Below are 15,176 nucleotides of genomic sequence, written 5' to 3' on the forward strand. Positions count from 1 at the left end.
GGTAGAACCCCCCTAGACAATCCACTGGCGCCGAGTTGCCCAGTGCTTCGTATATTATTTCCCCAGTCTTCCCAAAACTCATATACACACTTGTGTGTCGTTCCCTCTTTCTCTCGCTTCTTTATTTCTCCACTAAATTTCTTGTCCGAGTCAAATGGTCAGCTTAATAAGAACAGTTTACTGCTTGGAAATATCACCAGTAGTTTTTCGAAATCTATCGTAAATTCAGGAAAAACTGTCGGTGAATATTTATTTACTCTTTGTTTCGGTATTTTTAATTCGTTTAAAATGAAAAAAACATCAATATCAAGCATTTTTCAAAGTATTTTCAAAAAGTGAATTTTGAACAGAAAAAATCAGGTTCAGAATTCAAAAAACTTGATTTTGATACGAAATTTTCAGGATATTCTAAAGAAAACACGGAAAAAAATATACCTGGTATTTTATACTCAATCGGGGGATGAGTATTTAAATTCGAAGATGATTCTTTTGTATCAGGGCGGGTTGTAGCAAGCCCTCTTAAGTGTAATATAAGGGTCAGAATATGAGGGTCAAAAAGTGTAGGTCAAAAAATGAGGGTCAGAATATTAGGGTCAAAACATTAGGGTCAGAATGTAAAAGTAAAAAAAGTGGGTGTCAGGCAATGAGGGTCTAAATATAAGTCATATATTATGCTTGATCACCGTTTTTAGCCCTTATATGACCCTCATTGCCTGATACCCCCTTTTTTACTTTTATATTCTGACCCTAATTTTTTAATCCTAATATTCTGACGCTCATTCCTTCACCTTTACATTCAGGCTCTCAGATTTTGACTCAATGCTTCAACCCTCATTTTTTAACCTCCCTTTTCTTTTTGACCCTTATATTACACTTGAGAGCGCTTGGTACAACCCGGGCTGATAATCATCCTCGAATTGACTCACCCATTCCCCATTCGAGTATAAAACTCGAACTTGATTCAAGTGTACTTGATTCAAGTATATTTTATACTCAATTCAATTTGGTTGGTGTATTTAGGTTTTCAATTTTGAGGAAAACGAAATAATAAATAAAGTAGACAGTTGTTCTCTCTAACTTCTTCGCATCGCCAGTATATTTTGAATCTTTGCAAAACAAATATTATAATATAGTACAATTTAGTCGTTTATAATCCGACATTTATCTCTTTTTTATCGCACATTACTCTCTCTTAATAATTAAGCATTATACACAAATTTCAGCGTAATAATTACTATCATTACAAATAATATTACTTAATCAATGGTAGATCTCTGTATGTACAGGATATCACACATTATAATTGAAATTCATATAATACAATTGACGGGGCTTTGTGCCCCCCTCCCTCCTCCCATAATTTAAATCGGAAATATATCGAGAAGATAACTATTTACAAATGTCTTTCTCTCTCCCTCTCACATTAATGAAAAATCTATACAGCAATACAATATTCAAACTGGACTCAGTTTAACGCGTGAACCGAATGATGGTTAATGAACACCGAATATCAGATCTACAAGCGTCACAATTTCGACAATCTAATGGAGTATCTTCAAACAAAAAAACAACGATTCAATTTTCATGGCTTTTTGGTTAGCAAAATGAGGCACAGACGTGGCTAAACTTGTACATTATTTGAATACCAAACACAATAATTCCCCCTGAATCGGACAAATGCATCAATTCCAGTCGACACTGAGAAGTCTTCGTATTCAATAATATCATTGATCGCACTCAAACAATTCAACTAGTTAAATCCGCTGTTTTCCTTTGCATTCGAGTCATGAACGAAACAATTCGACAGAAAAACCTAGTGAATCCAAAAGATAATTCAGTTATAGGACAATTTGGAAATTGTATTGAAGAATTCAGTAGCGAAGCGGTAAACCGGGTTAAGTCAATTTTGACTATTGGCCAGTTTTTTACGAATATCTCGGAATCTAAAAGAGATAGAAAAATTTTTGTCGAGACCTTTTTAGAGCCCTTAATTGGTTCTACAAAAAAGGTCATAAGAAAAATTTTGCTATCTCTCTTAGGTTCTGAGATATTCATGAAAAACGGATCAAAAGTCAAAATCGACTTGACCCGGTTTACCGCTTTACTACTGAATTTCACTGAATGTTTCTTGCCTTGACAATGTCCACAGTAATTTCTTGGGATGAATTTTATAATTTTTCAAATAAAAGCAAAACTTCCGCCGAAGAATTTCTGTAGAAAATATCTCAATCGAAAGTCAATAGAATTTTCCACCGAATTCGCTGTGTTTTTCTCTGAATGTTGCACTTTTTATGCTGTCCTCCAACAATATAAAAAAATAATTTAATAAGAACCGATGCATTTACCAACGAGAAATGTCATTTCAGGCATTTAAAACAAGTCAGCTCAGTATGCCGTCGCTTGATGATGCATAAGGGTGTGATTGAAGTGGTGTCCTAGGTGATGGGGTGGTGGTGGGCCGGGCAATGGGCTGTGCTGGGGTCCAACAGTCGGTGGTTGGCAGACATACCACTCAGTCAACTCTGGCCCCCTTGACGAGGGATGGTTGTTTGTCGTTGGGTTGGCTGGTGTTACAGTTGGTACTACAGGCGGTGGCTGGGGTGACTCGGTGTGTCCAGTCACCGATAAACTTCCACCACTGCTGCTGCTCTCCTCACCCTCACTCTCGTATCCACCCCCCAGCTTTCCCTCCCCCAAAGTCATACCGTGCACCTAAAACAAGAGAAATAAAGAATTTTCATTATTTTAGGGCACAATGAAGTTAATAAAAATGTTTTAATTAAGTGGTTGGAGACGTGACGAGAGCCCTCTGGCATTCGCTTCTCAATCTTTTATTTTGTCGTCTCTTCTTCATAATTCAGCGGGCAAATCTCGGCGACTGGCTTCCGCGAATCCACGGGTCTCGTGGAGGGAGACCCCCTTATCGTTCACGTATCTCCAGGAGTCAGTTGGGTCAGGCCCTCCTTCAACCCTATATTATTTTCATTCCTCTCTGTTTCTCTTCTACCACCCGAAACGAGAATTCACAGACGTAATTTTCTATTAATATTCCACGCTCGATTGTGCGTTAAGACTAGTCACGTATTATTTGGAATATTTTTGATAGAGTTCTGGGGATTTAATTCTTTTTATTTAATTCATTTCAAGAGTTCTTCATCGACTGAATTGACCAATGAAGATTATAGGATTGAAATCAAAAGCTACGCGAGCCCTTTCGCTACACCGAGAGACAAATCCCAAAGTTCTCAAACAGTCTTACTTGGGCTAAGAAAATAGTTTTTTGAAAATTATCAAAAAAGGGTTTGTTGTGCCAAACATGCAGAGAGTGCGCCGGAATGAAAAATTTTTGTCGCGAGAATAGATTTAGTAGTTAAAAAAAAATTGCATTCTCTGTACACGCAAGAAATGTCATTTCTAGCCCTACTCCTTCGTTATTCGATACTCCCATACGTATTTTGCTCCCAAAAAATCTTTGTTTTATGCGAAACAAGGGATAGTAGTTTTTCGTTTCGGCTGTCTAATAATCAGAGACAAGAAATGAACCCTTAAATGAAACAATAATAAAGATATGATAGCAATCTTGTAACTTGGGGATAAAATATTTGTTGATAAATTTTCCTCTATATGAGATATTTCATCCTGAAAAGGCACCGTCTGGTGTGAATTATCCGCCTCTCGAGCCAAATATCTCGTTGCTGTCAAAAGCAGAACAATTATTCATGTTTGAGATTTTCAAATTCGAACGAAACAAATTAGTTTTTGGCAATTTTCAACAAGCGATTTTGTTGGCCCAAACAAGACTTGCTTGACAATGTGTTCCATTTATTCCTCATTCTCTTCATATATTTTTCTCAATGTACCAGGGAAGAGCCGATTAGCGACATCGGTCGGACGCCCCAATAATTACGCTGCACAGCTCGCCCTCTTGTTGTTACAGAATTTATTCTATGATCGACTGAATTACTCCGGTTCCCAGAACCCGATAAGACGTTTACACGTTAAAAATGTTCTCCAAAATCTTTTGACGTCATCCATTCATCCCCCCAATAGATACCCAAGAATGTATTTTTACCTTCATATGTTTGCGCAACGAGCTAGGATGTGTGTATGACTTGTCACATCCAGATACTCGACAGTTGTACGGCTTGTCCGATGTGTGAACATGACTGTGCTTCTTGCGATCGCTGCTATTTGCGAATCGTCTCTCACATCCTGAATATTCACACTTGAATGGCTTCTCTCCTGTAATCACAAAAATTAACGATTCCAATTACAAATTGCTGCATAACCGAAGAGAATGAAACAATGACAATTTCTCGAATCAAAAATTGTCTTCAGATATTGGGAAAGACTTCCCCCCTATGACATTGATGAACGGAATACCCAATGGAGTATCTTTTAATGAATGAGAAAGAAACATCGCGAAGAAAAACGTAAACAATTTAACCCATTCAATGTGATCCCTGCCATTCTGTTCTGCATTGAAAAATTATCTCTCTCGACTATCGTTGGTTTCGTGTCTCCCTGAAGTTAAAGCTGAGGAAAAGATATTGAGAGATAAGGTCTCCTGAGCACGAATGGCCGCCCTCGGAACTCACCCCCTCTGCGGTGGGGAAACGCGTCTCGAGGAAAAAGAAGTGTAAAGAAGGAGACGTGAGAGAAGGGGGTGGAAAAAAGAGTGGCGTGACTTTATTTATATCAACCGGAAGTTGACGGAGAATATATTTCAGACGCCAGCCCCACTGCCAAGAGCGCCCTCTCTCGTCTCTCCCCGAGGCGCGAAAAGCGGAAGCGCAAACTTGGCGCATTTTTTTTTCAACTTTTTTCCCTCTTACTTCCACTATCCCGTCCCTCGCCCCCCTCTGTCGTTTTTTATCTCCTTCTTTTAACGTAGAAAATGGTGAATCCACTTCCGGACGGAATAAAAAATCCACCGCACGAAACGACAATGAGATAAAAAGAAACAAATGGACCCGGACAATGGAAAATAAAGGGGGGAAAAAGAGTGTTTGACTAATTCATTGTAAACTAATTGGTTATTCGTTTCACGAGGGACAGAGAAGTGTGATAAACGCGCTCGGCTTGGCTTGTCCGATATGTCAACGTGACACGGATTATATTCAAATCGACGGTGCACAGTTGGGCGTCGCACGCCGGCACACACTACCAAAGAGAGCTCTGTCCCTTGCTGGTCCAGGAGGAATCCTTTAAATATTTATGAAGTTAACGGGAAAAATTGGACGGACCTTGCGAACTGATTCTACAGAAATTTTCTGCAAATGTCGTATTGGATTGGGGGAAAGTAAAAGCTAACATTATCTCGAAGATTTGGGAAAATGCTTGTGACGTTATATTTGTGAAGGAAACAATAATATATTGTAATAGAAAATAGTATAATTCAATTTTTAGAATACATTATGATGTAATGTTAAAGTCCAAATATTTTGAATTTTTCAAAATGTATATAGGTATTTAGTTTTTAGTAATCCTGACTCATATTGAGTAGCGTTGCATTTTCTGCGTCAATTTCGGGGAATTTTCATAATGTTTAATTTCCACTAAAACTTCAGGAAATTTCGTGATTGAAAAATTAAATGTTTCATTGATTTTTTGATAATTCAAACTGAAAATCAATCGAATAGTAGATTCTTCAGTTCAACTATTCCGTGAAAATTCGGACAAATGAGGAAAATTTAAGCAAAAATTCTGACTTCAACTGAAAACTCATGAATTTCCTTGAATTCTAAGTAAAACTTGAAATTTTGTAATCATTTTCATGAGAATTACTGCAAGATTTGCCATGAAATTTCAAAAAATTTCGAACAGTGCTTCAAGCGCGTGTTCTTCTGAAATGAAATAGAAAAAGAGAGCAAAGTTACACTCGTCAGCCTTATGAAGCAGTTCGATAGTTTTTACTGCTTCCAGCCTAAATTTTACTCATAGTTTACCCTGCAATATTCTCTAATAATAGAATCAAAGGGTCTGTGAACAGTATTTATAGAAAAAAATTATTCAAATCAATCTAGGGACCTGTTTTATCGAGCGATTTCCGTCCCGCGACCCGCGGTAGTGCGACGCCCAAGTAAAGGTTTCGACTCCGCCACCCAACGTCTGAATCTCATCTATTTTGCATCATCAAATACCCAACCAATCACTGACTAATAGACGCAATAGTCCCCTGAATAGAAATCCCAACATGATAATTTCCAAGATACTTTACACTCCATCATATCCCTCTAATCCAATCCTCCAATTTTTGCATTCCCATCCCGAAACCCGAGAAGACGAGGGTGCCACCTTCATCACAATAAGACCACAGAAGAAAAAAAAACAAAAAACGATTAATAACATTTCAAATCTGTCTGGGCCAGAGGGGGAATGAAGCGTCGAGGGAGGGGAGTAGACAACTCGGTAGCGCGTTGGCAAATAAATAGAAGATAAATAAAAAGTATATACGTTTCTATTCTGTCGTACGGTTGCGTGTGCAGATGGCAACAATGTGGGCCCCCTCTATCTTTTCCCAATGAAATATTGCCCACGTTTGTGTCTCACCTACCCAAAAATCAGACGAAGCAGACTATCGTCCTCGTATTCCCCGTCGGCTCGTGCAGTCCTCGGAGTCAACACCGACTCAAATAACATTCGACTGGATGAGAAAGAGTTGTGGGGGGGGGGGGGGTTAGATCGAAAGAAGGACAAAATGATTGGAGGACTGGGTGAGAGTGAGTGAACGACGGCGGCGCGCGCTATTCCCCGATACAATTTTTCGAGTCGGTGTATCGTGTTATGACTTTCAGAATGGAGAGCACAATGGTCCAGATCCCGAGGATGGATAAAATAGTTATTATAATCGTTTTGGTTCGAGAGAATTGGGGTGGGGGAATCGTCTGATTCCACCTTCAAAGCTGCTCTCTCACTCATTGGGCCCCTTGAGATAGCCAAGGATGACTTTAATATACGTGTGAATTCAGATGGAATCGAATGGGAAGCAAAATGATATCACAAATGAGAATGGATTTGTAATGAGGAGATGAATATCGTGAAGCAACAGATTCTGCTGCTGCGAGGGGGAGAGAAATTCTGGTGAAAATTAGAATTTTTGGAATTTTTAATAGACTTTTTGTATTTTTTATGAAAGTTCAAGAGTGATTTTTGGACAGATTCTTTTAACAATTTTTTTTTTCTTTGCAAAATTATTAGTAACGTATTTTTTACTATCACTCAGGGATAATTTTAATAGACTGTTCGTTCAAGAAAAGGGAAATGATATTTGAATAGTATTTCTCGCAAATTTTATAAATTTGATAAATTACTCTTTCATCGATTTTTTTTTAATCCCGAGGTGATTCTTAACAGATTCTTGTCTGCAAAAAGGGAAATAATAAAGAAAAAAAATGACTTTTTTAATCTTAGATATTCCTCTGCAATTTTCCCTTCCAAAATCCGTGAATACAGAATGGCAAGCCTATAAATTACCAGGTAGAAGTGACTCCTGAAAAAGATTTTTCAAATCTTTAGTCCACTTTTAGGAAGGAAGCTCATTGAGCCGCAGTTCTTGGAGAAAAAGGAGGAAAAACACATTGAAATGAACATGTGAAGCCAAATAATTCTACAAATGAGAATAGATTAATAATAAAAAAATAAAAATCTTAAAACAACCGAATTTCCTCCTGCCTGCAGAGAAAAATCTGATAAATTACTCTTTCACCGATTTTTTTTTTAAATCCCGAGGTGATTCTTAAGATTCTTGTCAACAAAAATTCAAACAATAATGAAAAAAAATGCCTTTTTCAAGCTCAGATATTCCTCTGCAATTTTCCCTTCCAAATTCCGTGAATACAGAATGGCAAGCCTATAAATTATCAGGAAGAAGTGACTCCTGAAAAAGATTTTTCAAATCTTTGGTCCACTTTCAGGAAGGAAGCTCATTGAGCCGTAGTTCTTGGAGAAAAAGGAGGAAAAAACACATTGAAATGAACATGTGAAGCCAAATAATTCTATAAATGAGAATGAATTAATAATAAAAAAATAAAAATCTTAAAACAACCGAATTTCCTCCTGCCTGCAGAGAAAAATCTGATAAATTACTCTTTCACCGATTTTTTTTTTAAATCCCGAGGTGATTCTTAAGATTCTTGTCAACAAAAATTCAAACAATAATGAAAAAAAATGCCTTTTTCAAGCTCAGATATTCCTCTGCAATTTTCCCTTCCAAATTCCGTGAATACAGAATGGCAAGCCTATAAATTATCAGGAAGAAGTGACTCCTGAAAAAGATTTTTCAAATCTTTGGTCCACTTTCAGGAAGGAAGCTCATTGAGCCGTAGTTCTTGGAGAAAAAGGAGGAAAAAACACATTGAAATGAACATGTGAAGCCAAATAATTCTATAAATGAGAATGAATTAATAATAAAAAAATAAAAATCTTAAAACAACCGAATTTCCTCCTGCCTGCAGAGAAAAATCTGATAAATTACTCTTTCACCGATTTTTTTTAAATCCCGAGGTGATTCTTAACAGATTCTTGTCAACAAAAATTCAAACAATAATGAAAAAAAAATGCCTTTTTCAAGCTCAGATATTCCTCTGCAATTTTCCCTTCCAAATTCCGTGAATACAGAATGGCAAGCCTATAAATTATCAGGAAGAAGTGACTCCTGAAAAAGATTTTTCAAATCTTTGGTCCACTTTCAGGAAGGAAGCTCATTGAGCCGCAGTTTTTGGAGAAAAAGGAGGAAAAAAACACATTGAAACGAGTGATATATGGGCGTACGCCATTGTGAAGTCTGTGCAACGGGTCCTGCAGGCCCATTGCCCCAAGCATAATGGATGATTTTTCGCGTCTATTGTATCTCCGAGTAGGCCTAGGACACCATTCCCCCACACCATACATTGTTATTGAGGATAGAAAAACTTCCCCTCCCCGGCACTTCTGATGATGCACACCTTCTCACTTTTCCGTGGATCCTCCACTTGGTTCTGAATCCACTGGTGAGGCTGCAATGGAAGAAGAAAAAAAAAGTGGAATCGAATTGGGAGAATGGTTCATCGGTTCCACCTCCTGCCACCGCCACTCATTCTCGGTGAGTTCTCGAGTGGATAATTTTCTTGTTATTCGTTGGACATTAAGGGAACGAGAGGTGGGCCCCCAAGTGTAAATCGATCTGCTACGATTTGACACTGAAAGTGTAGGAGACGATGAGAAACAAGATGAGATGTTTGATAAAGAATTTTAAGTGAACGAAAAGGAGGAGATGAGACCTCGAGAGTGATAACTATCGAGGATTAACTCCTGAGATATTGGATGTAGATAACCGCGGAGATGCCTTTTTTTATTTTTGAAATTCCTAATCTCGAGGAGTCATGTTTTACTCGGAAATAAATACGAACGAGGGAACAAGCGTCTACCGATCTCGGGGATCACGACACGCCTCGTCGACTTCTCGAGGGCTCTCGCGTGTTGCCAAAAACACGGGAGAGATTAGGAGAAATGAAAGAAGTTGTTTCACTGGAGGATCGAGAGGTAAAAAGAACCGCAAATCCGTGGGTAAACTACTGGTTGATGCGCTGCGATCATTCCGCCATGTTGGGTATGAAAAGGGAGGGCAGATGTTTCGATTCTACTCGACTGTGGTAATTCGAGTGTTTGTGTATGCCCCCGGACTATCCTACTGATATTTACTTCGGTTGTTCATTCATTTCCACGTGTGTGAACATTGATTTGAGTTTAATTAGGAGGTATAACTGTTTTTTTATTCGCTATTTGCCATTATTTTTCATGAATTTTAATATTTAAACTGTTGTTTTCTTGTGCACGATATTTTATGCACGGGATTTCCTCTTTAAAAAAAATAATGTATCGTTTTTGGTTAGCGAGCTATTTCGTAATCAATGACGTCATAAAAAAAATTGTGTTCAGACAACTTTAAAAAAAACTTAGACATGAATTAATTTCCTGGTAAATTAAAATGAGGAAAAAGAACAATCGTCACTTACAAGAAACAATTGTCACTATTCTAGAATACAATTTCCCTCAATTGATAGCGGAAATTCAAAATATTTAACACAGAGTTATCATTATTTTTTGAAATTGGTAGGAATATAAATGTTAAAAAAACCTCAGGATCATTTTGATCAGGATTATATTGCATCAGGATTAATTTGAGTAGAATCATTTTGCAGGATTAAATTGTCGCGGATCATTTTTACCAGGATTATATGACGTGATACCCAAACTCCCACAAAAATTCCTGAAATTACAAAATTACCCTGAAAATTCGTATCTGTATTCGTACTCTGTCCTAACTTTTAACAACATTCAGTAGTTTAACATCAAATTTTCTATACCGCGTCACACAAATACCTTCGGCGGTATTTACACACAAATTACACATGAATTAATTTCCTGGAAAAATTAAAATAAGAGGAAAAAGAACAATCGTCACTTACAAGAAACAATTGTCACTATTCTAGAATACAATTTCCCTCAATTGATAGCGAAAATTCAAAATATTTAACACAGAGTTATCGTTATTTTTTGAAATTGGTAGCAATATAATTGTTAAAAAAATCTCAGGATTAATTTGAGTAGAATTTTTTTGCAGGATTAAATTGTCGCGGATCATTTTTACCAGGATTATATGACGTGATACCCAAACTCCCACCAAAATTCCTGAAATTACAAAATTACCCTGAAAATTCGTATCTCTATTAGTACTCTATCCTAACTTTTAACAACATTCAGTAGTTTAACATCAAATTTTCTCTACCGCGTCACGCAAATACCTTCGGCGGTATTTACACACAATTTACACATGAATTAATTTCCTGGAAAAATGAAAATGAGAGGAAAAAGAACAATCGTCACTTACAAGAAACAATTGTCACTATTCTAGAATACAATTTCCCTCAATTGATAGCGAAAATTCAAAATATTTAACACAGAGTTATCGTTATTTTTTGAAATTGGTAGCAATATAATTGTTAAAAAAATCTCAGGATTAATTTGAGTAGAATTATTTTGCAGGATTAAATTGTCGCGGGTCATTTTTACCAGGATTATATGACGTGATACCCAAACTCCCACCAAAATTCCTGAAATTCCAGAATTACCCTGAAAATTCGTATCTTGATTTCCTGAAAATTCGGTAGCTCATATGGCCAAACGTGAGGGGCAGTTTAGGGTCGTGTATCCTCGCTGGTTATCCGAGCTCGTGATGCTACCGTCGCGAGCCACCACCATCCCACATCCAAGAACTTCAGTCCAAACGTGTGTTATTTCCTTTTTTACCCACTACCTCCCTCACTCGCCATAATACCACCAGCGTTCCAGTTCCCCAAGTATATCGTGTTTATGTTTATGTAAACGTAGCGCCTCGTACGCGTGTTTGTTTGAGGTTCAGACGAGAGGAGTAGAAAGAGGATGAGGATGGAGATCAAAATGTGAGATTTTCTGAAACTGCTGTTGGGATCATAAAAGATAGGGGCGCCATGGACAACGGTATGGCCGGGTATAGAGTTTCCGCTGAGGGGCGAGGAGGATTGGAGACACCGGAATGACTATCCACATTCGCCGCGAATCTTCGGGGAATTGGCTCGTTTGATTCCGAAGATTTTTTGGCCACCAGTTGCTGATCAACTCTCATCATCTCAACAGCCAGACTCTAATGGTTTCACTCTTGCAATAAAACTTCGTTTTATTCATCACGGGGAGTTCGGATATTTCGGAGAACGTGTCAGGCTCGTTCTGTTTTGTTCTGCACGGTTTTATGATGTTTTTTGTCATTTTATTTGGACACTGACCCGCTTGTATATAGTTGTCACAGCGAGCTGAGGGTATCTCAACACCGATCTGTGGTAATTGAATATCTTGAGGCGAAAGAATGGTGGCTGCATTTGCCACCAGTGGAAAAATCTTTCCACTGCTGGATTCACCCGAATAAATCAGAGATTTATCGTCAGTTTGGAGGTGATTTTTTCAGAGGCTAACGACTAGTTCAGGTTCAAGTAGTGAGAAGTAGTGGTGGAAAATTAATCGTGAAGTTTCAATTGCAATTTCAAATTTAACGCAAAATTTAATGGAATTATTACACTGAAATTTCAAATATTCAATGAGGAAATTCATTGAAATTTTGGCACAATTGTCATACTTGATGAACATTTTCAAAAAGTTTAACGCAATGTTTAATATTAATTCGATGAAAATTGTATTGAATGTAAAGTTGAATTTTCACAATGAATTTTCGAATTCAATCCTTCATTAAAATATAATAATAACACGAGAAATTGCTTGAGCGATTTGATCTTGAATTTAATTTCTGATAATGGCAAAATGAAATTCAGAAAATTTCAGAAAATTTGATTTGAAACGAGAACATTTGCTCGACATCTTCCCACCAAGCACTTCAAACCTCTGAAAACACAATTTCATCTCCAGATGATAACGAACTGCACCACATAAACTAGTGTTAAACCGTGAATAAAGAACATCCGGTTGCAGGAAGAGCGTTAAAAACGTCCAAACGAGCATGTGACTGAAGACTGGACACCTCGTAAATACCCATTGATCCTCAGCCATCCCTCGGCATTGCTTTGAAGAAGCGTGCCAAAGGTACAAGCAACACAAGCCCTGAAGGGTCCTTGAAACACCAAATCTCCCGCAGCATTCTCAAGGTCTTTTCCTCTCAGGGGCATTGAGTCAAGAGAGTTTGTCCAAACTTTTAAAGCCAGCGTGCACAGACTCTCCGTACTAAAGGAAAATCCCGAAATTTGGCACCCGATGAACGAAAAAAGGTTTTCGGCCGGGAAAAAGTGGGACAGAGCCATCGGAGGGGAATGGAAAGGAGGGAGTGAGGCATAAGGTGGCAAATGCGAGAGATCTCTCGCATTGTTGGCCTGTGCTAAACGCCACAAAATCCCGGAGTACCACGATACGGCTTGTTAGAATTGTCCATTGTCGTCGCCCCCCCCCCTCCCGCCCCCCGGAAAAATGCTCTTTCCAATTCTTGAAATTTTTCTTCATCTCTTTTTTCCACTCATCTCATTCTCATTGCGGGATTTAACCGAAAAAGCTTAAATCAACTCGACCGTGAAGCACCCGAGAATATACAGTTTTTAAGTATTTTATTCTTCTTCGAGGGGAGAAAACACTTGACAATTTTTGGCTGAAATTTCGGGTACACTTCTTGGAAGTTTTCGTTGTACTGTAATTCCACTGATTTTCAACGAATTTCGTCATTGGAAATTCAAAATTTTATGGAAAAATCTAGAAATATATTTTTGAATTATTAATTTATTGGACATTGAAGTAAATTGGAAAAATGTCGGATTTCTGCTTCTCAAAAAATCCGAATTTCTTTGAAATTTTAGTGAAGTGTGAAATTTTATTGTTTTCTTCCACAAAATTTCAATTTTTTTTCGAACCGTGAACCAAAGGAATCGATTTCCCCTACCCCTCCCTTCAATAAACTTATCAATTCATCCCACTGTTATCAAATCCCGCAAATTATCACACAAAAACTTCTGAAAAATCAATTCAATTGTTCAACATCGTCTCCACGATTTTCTGCATCTCAAAAATGTAAAAACCCCATATATTTGAAAATAACGCGGTTAAAAATTTTTGGCTGACATTTCTGGTACATTTTTTTGGAAATTTTCATCATATTGTAATTCCACTGAAATTTCCAGAAAGTTTGTCATTTGAAATAGACAACTTTACAGAAAAATCTGCGGAAATGGGGAATTGCAGTTCAATTATTCCACAAAAATTCATAGAAATCAGGAAAATTAAAGAATATATTTTTGAATTTTCAGTGACATGTGATATTTAAAGACTTTTTTCACCTCTCCTGAAGATTACGATAGTCAACTTTATGATTATTTTTTTAAACGTTCGTTGTTTAATAATAAATAATTGAAATTGTTTAAACTTTCAAAAATCTCATTTTTTTACTCTTGAAATTAATGTCGGGTAAAACTCTGAATATAAATAACTTGCTTACGATTCCGAACAAATGCTTTTTACGATCAAAAATTGATTGTTTATAATTGATTTATAGAAAAAGCTCGTAAATGCAAAAATTGCAATTTTTAAATTATTTCATCAATCTTCCTCCAAAAGTTCCTAAACTTTCTAATTTTTTTCAAATTTCTAAAATGTTTTCTAACGGTTCAATATCGAGAACCTCCATAGTTTAAATAATAAAATCGTTGTAAAGTGTCCGGGGACTTGGGGTCAAATGGGCTCAAATGAGAGCTCTGATATTCGACTAAAAAAGTAGAAAAACAAATCACTAGAGAAAAAATATCCAAAATACTTAGATATCCTTAACCGTCAGTAAATTGTGGTGGCGTATTTCTTAAATTTACATGTCTCCGGATCTTTCTCCCCGGATGTCAACACTAGAGACTCGATGCAGGTGGGGGAACGCCGAATGATGACTGTGGATAATGAAGACGAGGAGATGACGGAGAAATTAAGGACTGCATTTCTCGGGGATTTGAGCAATATCTGGGGCCTCTTCGAGATGTACCTTTAGTCACAGTTAATTTGGTTAGCGGACGGTCAGTCATTAATAGATCGAGGAGGAAGATCGATTGGTATTTATTGACTGACAATGATTCGACGTTTTTTAAATCTCAGCCTCACCCCTTTTGTTTTTTTGTCCATCGTTTGGGTCTGGAACTTCAACACACACTTGGACGGGCTGATCTATTCTCATGTCTCGCGTGTGGCCAGTTTGGCTTATTAATGAACGGCTGGGGGTCATCTAATGACTGGACACAGGGCGTGGCGGGAAGATTGCTAAATCAGAGGGTAAAGGAGGGCAGGAGTTATCCACTTGGCCTCTGAGGTCTCGAACGGTGAAATAGGTATGGAGGGCCCTTTCTGGGCATCCTCAACACCCACGAGAATGGTTTAATGACCCTGCACTTTCTTGAGAATCATTAATTATCACCATTCATTGGCAGATGTTTTGGAAATCTGGGGTGGAATTTATACAGTTATTTTGAGGGTTAATAGGAGTTTTGGTTTCGTGAGGCGCAACATTTTGTTGATGACTGTTTTTGGTATTTGGGAAATACATCGGCACTGTTAGTGAAAAGTCTCGATATTTCTAAATGGCTACTTTACATATAATTGAAATTTACAGGTTCATATAAGAATGAAAATTA

At 37.5% G+C, this 15,176-nt stretch overlaps 1 protein-coding gene across 1 annotated transcript in view; it reads right to left on the reverse strand.

Moving 5' to 3' along the window:
• Positions 1-2,101: 2,101 nt before the first annotated feature.
• LOC107043536 (zinc finger protein ZIC 4) overlaps positions 2,102-15,176 on the reverse strand; it is a 29,370-nt gene continuing 16,295 nt past the window's right edge. The window contains exons 2-3 of the mRNA XM_015265072.1: positions 4,073-4,242; positions 2,102-2,712 (exon numbers count right to left, since the gene is read on the reverse strand). Coding sequence (XP_015120558.1) covers positions 2,386-2,712; positions 4,073-4,242 — 497 coding nt within the window. The 3' untranslated portion in view covers positions 2,102-2,385. The remainder of the gene's footprint in view (positions 2,713-4,072; positions 4,243-15,176) is intronic.

Source organism: Diachasma alloeum, unplaced genomic scaffold, assembly GCF_001412515.2.
Source record: "Diachasma alloeum isolate Michigan unplaced genomic scaffold, Dall2.0 Dall_scaffold_00597, whole genome shotgun sequence".
Taxonomy (NCBI): domain Eukaryota; kingdom Metazoa; phylum Arthropoda; class Insecta; order Hymenoptera; family Braconidae; genus Diachasma; species Diachasma alloeum.